General features: G+C 50.0%; 1 protein-coding gene across 1 annotated transcript in view; it reads left to right on the top strand.

Annotated features, from left to right (window-relative positions):
• Positions 1-4: 4 nt before the first annotated feature.
• Positions 5-17,491, top strand: part of USP43 (ubiquitin specific peptidase 43) — a gene marked incomplete at its 5' end in the record, with an annotated part of 191,878 nt that continues 174,391 nt past the window's right edge. The window contains one exon of the mRNA XM_019542826.1: positions 5-52. Coding sequence (XP_019398371.1) covers positions 5-52 — 48 coding nt within the window. The remainder of the gene's footprint in view (positions 53-17,491) is intronic.

The following is a 17,491-nucleotide window of genomic DNA, read 5'->3' as shown; positions in this document are numbered from 1 at the left end:
GCGCGCGCTCTGGACGCTGGACTACACCCCGCAGCTCTCCGTGCAGTTCAAGGTAGGAGCCCGCGGGCGGGGGTGCTGCTTCACCTCCCTGACCCTCCGCGCCTGCCGTCCGCGTGTTTCTTCACCCGCACGGCTGGCCGCGTGCGAGAGGGGGACAGCCGCCCCAGGCCTGCAGGGCTCAGCCTCTCTTCCTTGTCCTCATCTTTCGCATCAGGCAGCGTGGGGCTGCACCTCCACCTGTGAAGTGCTCTGCTGGCCCAAGCAAAGGGGATGCTCACAGCGGGGAGTTAAGAGCAACACAGCCTCTGGCCCGATGCCCGCATACCCGGGTGTCCCAGTTCCTACAGTGCAGTTGTTTTGCGATTTCTTAGTTGTCTCGTAAAAGGTGTCATCTCTGAACCGAGAGTTGTAGTGCTTTGCACTTCTTTTAGTCTTGCACCAACCCGGCTACCAAACGCAGCCCTAGGCTCACGCTGCCAGGGTGGACTCTTGTTGGAAGGGTCTCTGCAGCTGGGCGTTGCTGGGAAGCCCCAGTGCTCACTGATGGTGGTTTTGAAGTTTCTAAAGTACTCCAGAGATGAAAATGAAACATCTCAGCTCTTCCCTAATCTTTGCTGAGCCTCCCCTGCCACCCATGTGAAAATTGGGATGGAGGAGCTGGCACGCCTTGGATTGGGATTAAGGCTTCCCAGCCCCTTCCCACTGTAGGCCGGCGGGGCTCTGTACCAAGCTACTGCTGGTGTGCAGTGAAGTTCAGTCTAGAGCCTGATCTAAGCGGCTGCTGTGACTACTGTGGCCAATGAGGCCCAGAAAGAGTTGCGTGATTTGGTCCTAACCCCTCTTTTCTTGAGAGTCTTGGGGAGCTTGGATGCCTCCTGCCCTTGAACAGTTGACCAGTGTAAGTGTCACTGCTGCCGGGTGTTGGGGTACAGCCCTTAGCAGCTGCTGGGTGCCGTAGATCTGGCTCACCCCGCTGCAGGGGAAGCCGGCTGAGAGGCTTGCGGCTCGCCATGAGAATGCAGGGTCTGGCTCGGTGTGGTGCCAGTGAACTGCCCCCAGTCAGCGCTGCGATTTGTGGGATGGATCCCATTTCTGCCCTGCTCCTCCCCAACCTTAATCTGGGCCTCTTGGCGAGGGGCATTTCCAGCATTGAAGGAGATGGAGGCTAGGGTGGCATCTGCAGCAACAGGTTGCAATTAATTTGTTTTTAATTCCTGTAGCATGGATCCAGCTATTGTAATAATGAGCACAATATTCCTCTCTAAATAAATATAATGATCAGAGGCCCCCTCCTTCTCAGATGACTGTAATCCCTAGGCACAGAGGGAGGAAAAATGTTTCAGCCTTAACTTTGAATTTCTACCCTCTGGGTGGTTATCTGCATGTGGCATGAATTTCCTCCTTGTTTTTAATCTCCCTTTAAAATAAGATCTCTGGCAATGCAAGAGAGCGGGGAGGGTTTATGAGGGGCTGTAAAGCCTCACAGGCTATTTATCTGAGACCACGGTTCCTTTTATTTTAAGACTATCACTGTTCTTGCAGTTGCTCTGTGGAAATTTTGCTCCCTCTGCCACATGGGGGTGCAGGTAATCCTTGCTAATATCAGTAGGGGTTGTAGACGCTTATTGAGAGGGCTGGGGACCTCTAAATTAAAGAATTTCAGGGCATAATCTGCTGCTCGTGGGAAGCTCTCTCAGGCTTGTCATGCAGGGCATTTTCATTCCCCGAATCATTTGATATTGACCACTCTGAGGCAGTTGGAGCATATGCAAAGATCAGTGGGGCAATGATTTGACCCCTTGCTTTAGTAAATCCCATATTGCTAGGTTACTTGATTAACAATCTCACAGAAGATTAGATGCCGTGACGGCAGCCTCTCTTAAAGATAAATTGTTTGGGCTCCTGTTGTTTCCCCAAATTGAAAAGGAGAAACAGATTCTGTAACTTGCAGGCAGACCTCGGGGCCCCCTGAACTTTGTGTTTTCAGATGGTGCTTTAGTTTACTGCTTGACACATTTCCCCCTTTCCTCAACTCCAGTATTTTGCTAGGGGTGGATTCCCTCTTCTACTTGTTGAATCCATTAGAGGCTTTTTTTTCTTGGGGGGGGAACTCACTTTTAAAGATGAGGGACTGACTGTAAGGGAAATGTTGTTCCAACCTAGATGAAGTTGCTGTGAGCTAATTGCTCTGAAACCCCGTCACAGACCTGTCCGGTTTGTCCTGTGTATGTCATGTTAGTGATGGGATGTGGGCATCTGCAGTAGCAAAGGACGGACTCAGACTCCGGTGACCCAGTGGCCCTTCTGGGCTTGAATTCTTGTATGGTTGCCCTGTGCTTGAGAGGCACATGGCAGGCTGAGTGAGGTCCAGCATTGTCTAGAAAAACTACTTTCCTCTTCCCTCAAGTCTTATTCAGCCACAGGCTTTGGGGAGAGAGAGAGAGACGTTGAGAAGACTATTGGTCCGAGCAGCGGCAAGCAGGCAGGGGTTTGGGCTCCCATTCCTGGTCCTTCTTCTGGCCTCACTCTGAGCAAGTCTCTAGTGTGCCTCTGCCCCTGTGACATGGCGATACACAGGGGAGGTGGACGTGGATGGTAAGGTGGCTGATGGCCAATGTGCATTGCTGTACAAAGCCCACTTTGCTCTTCAGCTGCAACCTGAGTGTGGCTGATGTAAGGCGGTAGGGAAATACCTGCTGCAGTCCCAAATTTTCCTGGTACTAGGTGCCCACCTAGAGCTTGCTGTGAGCTACAAGTGAGTGGAATTCATGTATGTATGCAACTAATAAGCCTTTCAGAAAGCTCCCATCCGAGGATAGAAACCCATATTGTGATGCCAGCCCAGCATATTAAAGCTCTGGTGTCTTGTCCCATGTCACATTGCCCCTTCCCTCCCTGCTGCACCTGTTGGTTAGAAGGCTGTCTCTTGCACCACTCATGCATGTTCTGCATTTGATTATGATCATGTTTAAAGCAGTGTGAACTGGCCATGAACTTCAGGCTTTGTTTCTAGGAAACAGCAGAGTGAGGAGATGAGGGAGGGGGAGAGAATGAAGAGGCCTATTGAGAAAATATCCCACTGTCCCTGAAGTCGCAGATGATTTTACATTCCTGCAGAATAAAATCTCCCCCTCTGGTTCCCTGTTTCTAAGAGACTGGAAGGGCACGAGAGGGAGCAGTTGATGCCGTAGCATCACACACAGATCGCTTGTTGTGTAAGCTCCCTGAAGAGTGTCCAGGAATGCCCTCGGTAATCCTATCCTGGCCGGCCCGGCCTGGGAGTGCTGTGCAGCCGTATGAACTTGGTATAGAGCAAAAGGCAGGAGGGTGGCAGGGCAGGCTCTGCCTCCCAGAGACCACAGAGAGTAGCTCCCAGCTCACTGTGCAGCAGGGTTGTAAAAGTTCCTCCTGCGCTGTACAGCAAAGTGATAACAGTCTCTGCAAATCACCAGCTCCAGCCTTGCCGCCACAACTGCCTTGCCATTGTGGCTGCGTGCAGCAGTGGGAGCTGGTGCCCCCCTTGCCCCACCCTGGTCTGGCCCTCAGAAGCTCTTTTGCTTTTTTTGCCCAGTCCAGTCCTGGATTCAGGCTTCCTCTCACACCTGGGATCTTTGTATTGAGCAGACTATCTCAGCTGTGGGAGACCTGACTGGCTCTTGTATCATGGTCACAGAGTGGCAGCTGTGGTGCGACTTCTCCCAGCATTGAGCAATGCCAGCAAAGTACAGTGCTTGTATAACTTCCCCCACTGCTCAGCTTCCTCATTCATTTGGCTGAGCGTGCAGTGTTCATCTGCCAGCTGGCAACCCCTGGTAGCTAGGCAGGGATGGCACCAACCAGAGGGTCTGGTGTATAACAATAGGAACAAAGTCATACTCTGAGCCGAAGCTGCTTTGACCTTGTGGGTACACTTGACCAGCCTGTGCTTGTAAGAGGCTCTCTTGGAGCCAGAGGTCATGTGCGGAGGAAGACTTTCCCAGGGGAATAAATTCTGTATGGAGATGGAAGTGTTCCTGCAGACTCGCTGCTGTCCTGCCTTGTCAGGCTGTGTTGTCCTGGCTGGTGTACACAAATGGCGAGCAAACGTTGTCTCACAGATGCTGGCTTCATTTCTGTTAGAAGCCCTGGGATTTCCTGCAACATGTGGGAGCTACAGTCATTCCTTGCTGCTGGCTGGATGAACGTACGGCACTAAACACTTTTCTTCCTTAATGGGCTCATCCTGGCAGCTGGTTGCGATGCTGGATTCTCTGATCCAGCCCGGCCAAGACAGCTTGTTTGTTTCTTGCTTTTCTCTTCCCCTCTTGTTCTAGTCTCCTATTGCTGTTGTTGCCCTTTCTTCTAATTCTTTCTTACATATCTTTTTTAGCAATAAACCAAAGGGTAAACCTCCTGCAAAGAATGCAGGCTGCCAGATACATTGTTAATGGAGGGAAGATGACTTTTAATGGGGCTAGAATACATGCACACATGGGCCCTAGTTCAGAGCTGACTGAAGTCATTACAGAGTCTTCTACTGAGCAAGATGGGCTTTGGATCAGGTCCTGGGCCTGTGGCCCTGTACCCAGTGAAGGGTGGGCCAGAAGATACGGTGAATTTCCAGATGTGGATCCTGGAAATGTCGTGTAGCATTCAACTAAGGAGCTGAGTAATGAACGCTGCAATGAATATGAAGGAGTCTGATGCCCCAATAACACAAAAGCAAGTGCCTAACTCCCTGAGGTGTTTTTGCAAATCCCAACCCTGCTGTCTCATGTTCTGCATGTGCAGCACCTAGCACAATGGAAGCACATCTAGCTCTGAAGCTTTGTGACGTACAGTACTATCATGCTTGTGCTGCTGCCAGTGGATTATGTGTTGGCATAGAAACAGATGTCACATTTGTGCTTCCATAACAATGTTTATGGCAGTGCAGATGCCAAGCAAATAGATGTCCCTACCTTGTGTTGTCCCATGTCCGTGGTGTGACAAAAGGTACTCGTAAATTCTGCCAGTTAATTGCAGCTGATGTCTATTTGCTTTGTGGTGGGAGAGGGTGGGCAGCTTTGGGCAGATGCTCTGGAAACCGGAGGTGTATGATCCTACACAGTCCAGTAGGATCAGGCCCTCAAGTCAGTGAAGCACTTGCCTGGCTTTACCCACTTTACCCACTTTACAGAGATGCCCAGGACACGTCTCTGTAAGCAGGGAAAGCCTGCACTGGTCCTGTCATGAAGGCATGGGACCTGGGGAGTGCCCTGTGCCTCCATGCCAGGACCCATGCAACCTCAGGCCTTCATGCTGACCTGTACCTTATGGAGGGACACAGGTCAGCATACATCCGGGGGTGGGGAGCTAATCACTGGTGCCCTGTGCTTCCATGTGCGGGATCTGCACTGATCCTTCTCCCCTGTGTGAAGCATGGGCCAATTTGGGTCCCTGCGTGGAGCCACAGGGTGCCAGGGTTTACCTGGCTCCTGTGTCCTCACCCCCATGCTGGGACCAGCACTGACTCATGCTTCAGGCAAAGGCACAGGTCAGCACAGTCCCACGTGGAGTCGTGGGGCACCAGAGATCACCTGGCTCCTGTACCAGGACCTGTGCTGATCTGTACTTCCGGGTCAGTGCAGGACTCGGTACAGGTCCCTGCAAGGAGTCATGAGCCCCCAGGAATTCCCCAGCTCCCGTACCTCCTTGTCAGGACCCACACTGACCTGTTCGTCACATGGAGGCATGGGTCAGCGAGTCCACACCTTGCCAGGAACTGTGCTGATCCATGCTTGAGGCAGAAGCATGGCATGGGTCAGCATGGCTCCCCACATGGAACCACAGGGCACCAGGGATCCCTGGCTCCTGTGCTGCTCTTTGCTGCCCTGTGCCAGGACCCACCCATGCCTCCATGTGAGGCATAGGTCAGAGCAGGACCCGGTGCCAGGGAACAAGGGATCCTGGGAATCCTTGGACCAGGACAATCGTCCCATGTCCTGTTACAGCTGATTCACTTTGGTTTGGCGATGTCTCTTTCTGCCTTTGGGAAGCACAAATGGGTGGACTTGGCAGCTTGGGGATGGGAGAGCCCTGTATCGTAGTGGGCAACACTGAGAGATGGTGGAATGAGAACAGCTTGGCTTTTTTATGTTGCCTGAGCATAAAAGCTGTTGGCATATTAAGTGCAGAGTTGTATGTGTTCAAATGGGTTCTAGCGTGCATAAGTAACACCACAAGTTAAGATCCAATGAGAAAATATTTCTGAGTGTAGAGAACCACTTGGTAGCATCTGAATGGGTAAGAATCCCAGTTCATAAGAATGCAGATCACAGATAGGCTGGGGGGAATGGGAAGTTATACTGCTGGCCTACAAGACATGACACAGATATTCAATGCATGCTGTTGAGGGAGATCCAAGAGGCAGCTAAATCTAGTAAAGCTCCTGCTTATAATGTGATCAAATGTCCTAATAACAGGACAGCGGCTGGAGAAGTAATTTCTCAGTATGCTAAGTGGTTGCTTTTTGGAGCAGTTCTAGTGCATACAAGGTTTTGTTTGTGGTGGGGTAAAGTTTTCATCAGTGCTCAAGTGACCCCAGAGCCTTTATTCCATTTTAAAAAACAACTAAGCATTCGTATGATTTGGGCTTCAAAACCTCTTGGATACTTTTGAAAAATTTAGTTAAGTGACATTCGGGAATTGTTTCAGGAGGTGACTTCACTTGACCGACAAATTAGTAGCTGTGGAAGTGTGTGAGACACATGGCTGGACTCGCTAATCCTCGTCTCTGCTGGCTGCTGTTCCATCTTCCTTTCTTTTTAATCAAGCACAGGTAACGTGATATTGGTCAGAAACCAAATTGGGCAGTTTCTCCAATACCCAAGGAGGGGGGGACACAGGTGTTGGCTCTGTCAGTAGCTATCAACTCCCAGCTTTGATGTCTTTCCAGTCACACTCCCACTTGTCTTTCCTGGAACGGTTCCTTCTGGGATGGCAGATTTAATTGCCAAGAGGGGTCTGCCCTTGGGGTGCCGTTGTTTGCTGCTCCTTGCATTTGCCATTGTCAGTGACTGGGCAGATATCAAATCAGTGGGGGCTGGAACTGCAAGGCAGTGTCCCAAGGAAGGAAGACCAGAAACCTGAACTGCTGGCTTCTAGGCTAGCTACAACCGCTCGGGACAAAGAAGGTAGAGTCACTGGGCCAGGGCCAGGTCTGCAAAGACTTCTGCTTTCTGTACAGCAGCAGCAGCAAGCAGTACAGCAAGTGAGTTCATGCAGTGAATTTAGAAACGGTGCACAAATACTGTGGGTTTGTAAGATTCTTGGTCAGTGTTTTGTCCTTACCTGGGGTCCATTTTTCAGTTCTGGTCACAAACAGTACACAAGAAATAAGCAGGATTCAGAGATGGAGTCTCCCCCAAACCTGAACGTTTTCATTGGCAAGAACTGCAAAGACTGAACCTGTTTACTCTTTTTACTCCATTTATTCCCAATTGCTCCTTTTCATCTTTCCTTCTGTGATGAGAAAAATGGGTCAATTTAATTTGTTACCTCCCAGTTTCAAAACTGATTAAAAAATGCGTAGCTTTCCATAATGCATAACGTCCCGTGGAATTTATTGCCACAAGATTTTGTTGAGAACAAGATTCAGAAAGCCTCAGAGGTGTATTTGGAATATAGAAACATTTGGGGTAAAATTACATGGGGTGAAAATTTGCCACGATTATTATAGTGTCTCATGGGTAAGAGCATGAGCAGCAGATTGTCTCAGCTGGGGAAGGAACTCCTTCCTCCCTTTGTAGGCTAGCTAGTACCAAATTTTCTGATATAGAGACTGCAGCTTCTTCTGGTGCATGTTACTGGAGACATGATACAGTTGGATGGATCCTGGATCTTGCGATTCTTCTCTCCCTGCTCTTCCTTTTGTGCATGGTAGCTGTGATGTGTTTTTCCCTTCGGTACCTATATTCCCTCCAACAGAAACACTGAGTAATCATAGGCCAAGAGAAGGAAAGCATTTTCCAAAGCTGCTGTAGTTCATGAGATCAGTGAGGTGAGCTAGGGTAGCGGTTCCCAGTTGTTCCCCACTTCACTTCCGTTGAGACCATGTAAGGTCTGCAGATCGTGCTGGGTCCTTTTTCATTTACCATTTTCATTTTCCATTTCCACCCTCTTTGAGGAGGAAGGTACAAAGTGGCCTGTCTGAAGTGATGAGGGCTGACACTGGTTTGCTGGCCTATGAATTTTGGGAACTGCTATGTTGGGATCCTAGAGTAGGAGCCAGGTTCTGTTCCTGGTTCTGCCATCGACTTGCATTGGGACTTGAGGCAAGTAACTTCCGGACTTTGTGCCTTAGTTTCCCTGCCCGTAAAATAGTGAAGGAGTTACTTATTCAGCTGTGCAAAGCCCTCTGAGAATCGCTGAGGACAAGTACATTAGGATTGCTTAAGATATAATGGATATTGCCTGAAGGCTGAGGTTAATAGTCCATGAATGACAGGACTGCTCATACCTGAGGGCAGCTTAATATATTGCTTTTTCCACTGGGTTGGTGTCATTTCCAGCATGGCAGGTTACAGTTCCCTGAAGGTGTGTTTCCCTCCATGTGGAGCTCATGGGTGTTTGCTGGGGGCACCAGGATCCTTCCCAGCACAGGCTGTGGGCACTAGCTGTTGCTCCAAGGTTGCAGTAGCTGCTGTACCATTTCCCCTCCCCTTTGGCCAGTGATCCACTGAGTTCAGAACCTTCTGGTTTCCCTCAAGCCAGGGGACCTCCATCCCCCAGATCATCACGGGGTGACACCTCAGGCAGAGTAATCCCCCTTTTTGGTCTCTCTTTTGCACTTGGGCCATGGCTCTGGAGGCCCCACAGCCAGCAGGAGTTGATCTGTCATGTATGGCCTGTGGTGAAGCCATTGAGTCTATGAGAAAGGAGGCAGTGATCAATGCATGGTTGTTGTGCACCTGTCCTGCTTGTGGGTCAGTGGACAGAAACCCTTCGGGTAGTAGGACAAGGGCAATAACAGTGCCTGGCAAGTCATGTGGGCACACTTTCCAGCTCATCTCCAGTGACTTGTGCTACCTGGTTTTTCACCTTACTACACACTAGCTGCAGCAGAGTCATGTTGGAGTCTCTGACTTGTCCATCATCTTCAGGAAAAGATCCTCAGGGTTGAATTCTCTCTCCAGGAATCCCTGGGCTGCTGCCAGCCCAGGTTGTAGTTCACCTGTCACTGGTAGGAGTGCTGGTGTGCAGAAACAGACTTCTGCGCCTGCCCTGCAGCTGGCACCTTGGTTGACAATCTTGTAGATGCCACATAAGAGAGGCTGGAAGTCGGGTCCCTCCCTCCCCTCAGCTGTGCAGACTCTGCAGGGTGCCCAGGAGCAGATGCTGGCGTCTGACAGATCTGCCCAGGGGTATGACAGCTGAGAAAGGAGAGGTGGTTTTTACATTTTTGACAACCAAATGCTGGGATTTCACTGCATGGATGTTAACAGACATGTACAGATTAAGGTAAGTCTTAACATGTGCTTCAGTCTCGGGGCTTAGGGAGGTTCCTCGTGCCCCTCCGTGCATTCCCTGCGGGCCCTAGCTGGGTGTGGTGTTCTTCTCTCCCTGTCTTAATAGTAAGCCTTGCCAGGTGGCTGCTAGTTGTCTGCAGTGCGATACCCCAGGATGGGTTACATCTCAGTGGTGGGAGAAGTGACCGACTGGATGAAGTCTGCATATTACTCCTTTGGGAAGGTGGGCACTGCAGGGCCAGAAAGTGGTTTTTTTGTTTTGTTTTGTTTTTGTTTCCCAGCAATCCACTGGCAGACTTCTCTGCACTTTCTAGCTATAGTTTGCACCTGGGTTAATTATTTTGTCCCTTGGTGAATAAAGACCTGGCAAGAGGATGCATCTGGCAGAAAACCCCCAAATCCCCCTCAAGAAGGGGAAGTACTGGCTCTTGTGCAGCACCTGGAGCCCAGGAGTTCCCTGTCTGCAGCAGAGTAGGGGCAGAGCTTACGGGAAGGGGCAGGTAGGTCCCTTGGAGTTTACTCGCCTGATGCTGCAGCAAGTGATTTGGTCATGCTGAGTAGTCAAGGAGTCTTGCAGGTTACAGGAAAGTACTGAGAGGAACATCAGAGGAAGAGTGGGCAAACAGTTCCTGTTGGAGCAGCCATGCTGTCAAACTGCCTTGCTGTTGCAATGGTGGGAGAGGTTTGGATTGAGGGAAACTCTGTTTTCTTGGCATTTGTGCCATCCCTGTGTGCTGGGTTGCACAGCTCTTGCATCCTAGCATGCTGGGGAAGTAGGACTGATGGACCTACAGCTACATAGCAACCCCCCGAACCTCCCTGCAAAAGGGTCTTGCCTTCATTACCCCAGTGGAGCTGCTCTGGGGGTATTCCTGCTCTGGCCCCATATGGCACCCCTGTGTGTTCTGGCTTGGTGGAGAAAGCTGCAGATCCTTTTCACACTGGGAGATGAAGAGCTAGTCATACAGGGGGTCTCATGAAGAGTAGCGCTGGCTCAGTGCCTATACTCATGGCAGGCCAGGCATAGAGGTAGGGTGGCTGAGGAACCCCTGTGCCTGTATACTTCCTATCAGTCAGAGGCCCCATCTCTCCTGACCTGTATAGGAGTTGAAGAATAATCAAAACTACAAATACAAAATGGGTGACACCTTGCTGCATGGCAGTGCTATGGAAAAGGACCTGGGAGTCTTGGTAGGTCACAGACTCAGTATAAGCCTGCTTTTGTGTCTTCGGGCCCTGCATAGGAGATGGACGTTAAAGTCTTACAGTCTTTTTTCTCACCCCTTATGGCTGAACGGTCCTAGTCCCTTTGGCTCTGTCTCCCAGTCCGTCCCCAGTAACGGGGATGAACCCCCCTGTTTAAGCCTTCCTCAGGCATTGGGTATTTGGCTGGGGTGTGCCAGTGCTCCTCCTGGGACTTAAACCCAGAGGTCCCTGGCTAGAGGGTCTTCACCCTCTGCTCAGGGTTGGACCAACAACCATATTTGGGACCAGAAAGGCATTTTACGCCAGGATCAGACTGGTATGGATTGTGGGGATTTTTCCCTTCCCCTGTGTTGGGGGGTGTGTGGCCCTTTTCCTGGGATCTCTCAAGTGTAGGTTTACAACCCTTACAGCAGCAGGACTTTGGCTGCCATGGTCCCTCTGCTTTTCCTGTGGCAGGTTAGGGCGTTATGTCTTGTGTTGTCAGGGCTGACTGTCATTTTGCTAAGAGACGATGGATTTGTATGGGAAGGTTTGGATAGGGATGATCCTGCCTTAGGCAGGGGTTGAACTAGATCTATGGAGGTCCCTTCCAGTCCTGCTTCTCTGATTCTGATTTTGTAAAAGTATTACTTTACCTTTGTAGTCTCAGGGAACTTATAGGCTCTGGTCTGCAATTTACTAGTCAGCGCTTGCAGCTGAGAAGGGCTATCTATGTATCGGGGGCTCCATCGGTAGAGGCAAGCAGATGCTCCTGACCTGAACCCCAAGTGATGCCCTAGATGCTGTTGCTTTGAGGGGTGACAGTGACACAGCAAGCTGCCTGCAGGGTCAACAGCCAAAAGGGATAAATGTAACTGCCTAGCTTGGTTGCCTTAATGGGTGCTACTGCGAAGAGCCAGAATGTGTGCGAGTGTGAGCCCCAGTATGGGCAAATCCTGCCATTACCATTTGGAGGTAGGTGAAGCCTTGTTCTGTATGAAGGCACAAAATGTGGTCTGGCAAACATCAACCATCCTCCTCTTCTAGGCTGTCAGGCCTCCTGTTCGTAACCTGGGCCTTTATTAGACTCATAATTTCCATCCTAAACTGCAGCAGATATTGCTGTGCCAATTTTGGGTCTGCTGGGAGCAGGTAACACCAAACAATGTATTAGTTCCTCACCACAGGCAGACAGAGGTAGGTAAGCCTTCCTCATCTCCTCTCACTTGTATCCTGTTCAGGATGTGAACCCAGGCCTCCATAAATAATACCTTGCATCATTTAGCTCCAACTGCCCCTGCACAATGGGACTGGGAAGCAAGTCAGACCATGCTCAGCTGTTTGCGCTCTACAGAGCTGGTTGTGGCCCTGGGAGCTTACATACCAAATCTCTCTGTTCCCTTCCCATTCCTTTCCAGGTCTCCTCACATCTCGTGAAGCCTTAACTGAGCAGTGCTGATCCTTGCACAGCAGAAGGACACAAGCCAAACTTTTCAGGACCCAGTTCTTGCCTAGGTACCAGGTGAAATGTCCAGCTTTTGAAGAAATGTCTATGCTCTGGGATAGGAACTGGTCTGAAAATCTGGCTGTAGGTGTTCTACTGGGAACAGCTGGAAGCTGAGCACAGCTGGTTAGGATCTGCTTGTGGGTGCTGACTTCTTAGGTCTCCAGTGCTGAAATCCTTCACAAACATGTCCTATGAGACAACAGCCTGAACCCCAATTTCTTCCTCTGTTTGTAAGAAACAAGCAGGGAAGTGCTTGGCACCTGAGTAAGAAGTGGAAGTTCATGGCGATGCAGGGTTGCCATCTATCTCCACTTATCAGGAAGGCAGCGGGGAGAGCGTTCCTCTGCAGCGCCAGAGGAAGAGCCTCTGGGAGCAGATCTGGTCAGAGAGCTGGGCAGAGCAGTTTGTCCCACTGGACTGCCCTGCCCAGTCATAAATGCCTCTCCCTAAGGCAAGGACTTCAAAGAAAGATCGGAAGTCAATAACAGGAGGCATGTATGAAGCTGGCACGCAGCACTCAGCTGCTGGAGTGCAGTAATCCACTCATCACCCAAACAAGTGGCATCAGCTCACTGGTGCTTTTGAGAAGTCCATTAGTGGCAGAAAATCATACGCTATCCTAACTGGATCCATTAAGTGAGGAGGGACCCGCAGGAGAGCAGTGCTTGAGCAAGCCTTGAGAAGGCAGTTATGTAAGATTTCCCCAGGGCTTCTCTTGGGGAAAGTTTTGTGTTTTCCTTCCTTTTCCATTTCAGATTTAAATGCATTAGCAGGTCACCTCTCAGCAAAATCCACACTGAAACAGCACTGGGGTTTTTCAAGTCTCATTTCCTCATATTTCTTTTAGATTCATGGAGGTACCAGATTTTTTTGCTGCCCAGTAGAAATCCAGGATAACTCCTTTTGAGTAAAGGGGGCTTACTCTGCATTTATGCTGTGCTGACATTGAGCTTGGAGTGCAGTCTAGAGCCACCTGTGTTGTTTGCTCAGCTGAAAGGCCAGAGATGCCGTGGGGCAGTATACAGAAACCAAGGCTCTGCATTCATCCCTCATCAGTGAGATGAATGGTCACCTGGAGCATTTTGAAATGGAGTATTACTGGGGGTGGGGAGGATATGTTCTAATATAGATGTCTTTAGGTGGAATGACTTGACGTATTTATTTTTAATTCTGTTTTAAAAGCATTGTATTAGGGCTACCTTCTAGGTGTTCAGAGGGGATTTTTCAGCAAGGGAGAAATTGTGTGTGGTCAGTTTCCTTAATTTCTCCTGTACCCTTCCTTAATTTCTCCTGTACCCAGGGGCATGATTCTGTTTCACTTTGTGCACCCAATTCAACTTTTTCAAGTAGTGTTTTTGGGACTTGTGGGCAGTTTGCAGTTTCATTACCCCTCTAGTACGGATGTGTAAAGCGTGTGCACTGATTGGGCAGTTGTGCACCCACCTGAGCATAAGTCAGGGTAGGGGGGGTAGAGAGAAGGAGCACCCTCATGAAGCGGAGCCACTGTACCTTGCGTTTGATAGTTATTGGATGGAGAGCAGTACAGCAGTTAGTGTGCCATTGACAACAGAGGTCCGAACTGGAACCCAAGGCCCGCTCCTTTCTAAAGCAGCATTCATTTCACTGAACCACTTGCTTGTCCTTTTCCTCTTGGCCCCATGTATTTCCTTTTCATGGCTGCCAAGGGGGACAGCTTCAAAAGGAAGGCTGGAGAAGATTGGACAATGCCTAACCTGTGGCTTGGTGGTTACAGCAGTCAAAGAGATACAGGTTCAAACCCCCTCCAAGTGAAGAGAGCCTAGAACCTGGGTCTTCATCTTTCTTGGTGAGTGTCCTAATCACTCGCCTCTGGGGGTTAAAACTTGGAAGGGAAGCTCAACCAAAGAGAAGCACAACCTGGCAAGGCTGACTATTAAAACTGTACTCACTTGCTGGATAGTGGTTGTGCTTCTCTTCTGGACCCTAACATCTACTAATCATGGGCTTTTGTCCAGCTATAGTTTTGTGATGTGTGTGTCCACAGGGGGTGTGGGCAGAGCACTAACTCAAGTCTGTGTCCTGGGAAGCTGCTGTGGGGGAGAGGCGTTGGCATAGCCAGCAGCCAGGGGGTTAACACAGCAGACCCTTTCAATCCTCACCTGACTTGCCCCATCCACCTGGTGATTTAAAGATAGCAGTTGCAGTAGGGACTTCATTACGCTCCTGGCTGCTGGCCCTACTAACACCTGCCTCTGTAGCAGTGATGTCTCCCAGGTTGTGTGAGGTTGAGGCAACTGGGACTCATGAAGGAATAAGGGACACAAGCCCCCAGTAGCTTTGAGTGACTTCTGCCCTTGGTTCACAACCCACAGTGCCCACTCCTTCCCTGAGTGCCCCTGATTCCTGTTGCCAGCAGCAAGGGGCAGTCAAGGCTTTGGCAGCCTAGTAGAGCTGTGCCCCATTTAAGTCAGTGCTCAAAGCTAATGGGTGTGTTCACATAGCCACATACCTGCCTAGGCAGTGTGTGGCCTATTGAGCTTTCTCAGTATATACATGTATGTTTATGCATCCTCATTAAAGGGGTAATAGAATTGCAAACTGGGCATATGTGCCAAAAAGCCACTTATACCACTTGGTAAGTGCCACTTAGGTGCACAAAGGATAATAGTATATCACCCAAAGTGTGCTTTAGTGCACAAAGAAACAAACTGAAAGAAACGTTTCCCCCACGCCAACTTCTTTCCACGCTAGTGACCTTAAAGATTCCTGGTAACTCAAGAAAGTCCAGGAAAAGGGCTCCTTACATGACAGATGTTAATCACCACATTTAGTACTTGAGCACCTTCCAGTCCTGCATTACCATCAGTGCAGTATGAAGTGTAGTGCTGCCCTGCTGTCGAGGCTCTGGCAGTTCTTGTTAACATCCTGTTTTCAGTTGTTTATAACTTTGCTAAATGGTAACTATTTGGGCTATTTTTCCTGCTGGTATCTGCCTCCGGTGGAATTTGAAAGGTTTCAGTTCAAATGGTTCAACCAGTTCAGCGTGATGCTGGGAAAAGCATGCTGTTTTGCCTCATAATAAAACATTTGGACCACTATTTTTTAACTGCTCCAGCATCCCAATGGTTTAGAGCAGGGACTTTGAAATTTGGCAGTGAGATGGCCTTCTGTCAGGGTGCACCAAGTTTGGAAATTTGCCCAAATTTAGCTAAGTGACTGTCCTTTGAAAAATCCTAGTCCACATTTGTACAGTAGAGACTGTAAGTATGGCAGGGCAAGCAAAGCACCAGCACCCAATGCTATGGGAGGTCATGGGGTGAGTCTAGAGACAGGATACCAGGGGTAGGCTGTATTTGAGGATTGAGGCACTCTGGTTTGTGCACTTGACTATGCCATATCAGCCTCATGTCAGCTCTCTCCTTGTATCTAGCGTGTTAAGCCTGAAGGGCCACACTGGGTCTCAGCTCTTTGCTAACCTGCACTCTGCACGTCCCCGTGTCTACAGGAGGTTCAGAAATGTCCCTTTCCCCAGTGCTGCCCCTTCTTCTCCAGTGCCCCTGTTGATAGTCATACAGGGCAATTTCATTCCTGCTGCGACGGCAATTCGTATGTTGTCTGCCAGTGGTGAGACCGACCTGCTAGTTGCAATGGCTGGCTGGACTTCATGCCTCATTCTTAACTGGTGCAGGAGCTGAATGAATTCTGGGGTCTTAGTTTAGTTCCTGCCAGGTAGGCCCTGTTTTCCAAGGGTGACTTGGGTGGCAAGGAGTGGGAGAAGGGGTGGGGTGTCCTGCACAGTGCAAGACACTATGTGGACTCTCATCCAGGTGTAAATTGGCTTAAGGGATTGGGCCTTGCCTTGCCAGTTCTGATCTGGCCCACACTGGTCATGTTGACCTGGTTGCAATGGTTTTGATCAAAGTGTGTCGCCAAATAGAAGACAGAAGAGCCCTGCCCATCTGTGAGCCTTATTACAGTTGCCTCGAGTCATTTCACTGCAGGTCTACATTTATGCCTCCCTCCTGCTTGGTGCCAGGGGCCATATAAAGTCCTGTTTCTTAGTTTAGCTAAGAATTGCAGGCAGTGCTAGTGCAGGCTGCCCACTGAGGACACTGAAAGCTTTGCCACTCTGTAGATACCCAGACTCTTCAGGGCTGGGAATCTGGCATGGTGAAGTACATCTGGAAAACATGAGGGCTGAGCACCACCGCGTCTCCAGTGGTTTTGGGGAGGGTCTTGTGAGATGGTCTCGGTCTCTCTGGAAAGATGGAGCTGACTGCAGCCCGAGTGTATGAGAGAGGAGGTGGGCAAATTCAGGATGGCCTCCATGCTGTGGGTTGGGCAGGAGTGCACCTTTATGGGATTAGTAGCTGCTAAGGCAGCTGCAAGGCCATCAGCTGATCAGTGCTCTAATTGGGGAAGGCTTCATTACCCAGATTCACCAATCATGCAACTTCAGTTTGAGGAGCTACTGAACAACAGCCTTGCTACAGCACCCAGGGTGTCTCCCTGAGCACTGAGCTAAATTCAGCCTGGCCATTTCCAGTATGTTAGCAGCTAGGTCATGGCAAGAGGTTGTACCAGGCCTGAGGGGAAAGGGCTGGAGTGCCAGGAGACGAGGGCAGAGCAGGTCTGTACAGACAGTGGTGCTGTTGGACTCCTGCTGGCATGTCGCTATCTTTTCAGAGGAGCTGACAGGTGTATTTAGGCCAAAGAGAGTGCAGCAAAGTAGAAGAGGGGGAGATGGAGGGGCAGGGCAGGATTTCCCTGTAGGTGAGCAAGCTGTAGAGGGGAGAGAGCTTTTTAATATGGTAACTTAAATGGCTGTACTGATAGCATCAACCACCCACAGCTATCACAATAACTCATTGCTGGGTGGTTTCATCATCCTCATCTTATGGGTGGGGAAATAAAGGCACAGAGGGGAAGAGATCAGCCCACAGCTCTTCACAGCCTGGAAGTATGCTGCCGGATGTGAGCACAGTCCAGGCCAGGTTTGATTCTTGCCTCTGATATGTACTCACTTGCTGGGTAGTGGTTGTGCTTTGACATTGGGGATGCTAGTGTGGAACCTCTTGCCAGCACGTGGTTCCCTTCAATGGGTGAGGCAGGGAGCAGGGCTGTTTGACTTGGCTGGGTTTTGCTGGGTGTCAGCAGCTCGGTAATTAATTTCTTGAGCAGTGTGGCGGTGTTTCAGCACAGCTGCTTGCTTTTACAAGGCCAGTGCTTTGTTTTCTGCTTGGCACAGGCCCTGCCACATGTGCTTTTGCTGCAGATTTCCCAGCCCTTGGCAGCCCTGCCTTGGTTTTTCAAGTGCTGCACTTAACGAGAG

The sequence above is a fragment of the Crocodylus porosus genome, unplaced genomic scaffold, assembly GCF_001723895.1.
Source record: "Crocodylus porosus isolate Cpor-Errol unplaced genomic scaffold, CroPor_comp1, whole genome shotgun sequence".
In the NCBI taxonomy this organism is placed as follows: Eukaryota; Metazoa; Chordata; order Crocodylia; family Crocodylidae; genus Crocodylus; species Crocodylus porosus.
Note: the sequence above shows the minus strand (reverse complement) of the source record. Positions and strands in the feature narration are given on the sequence as shown.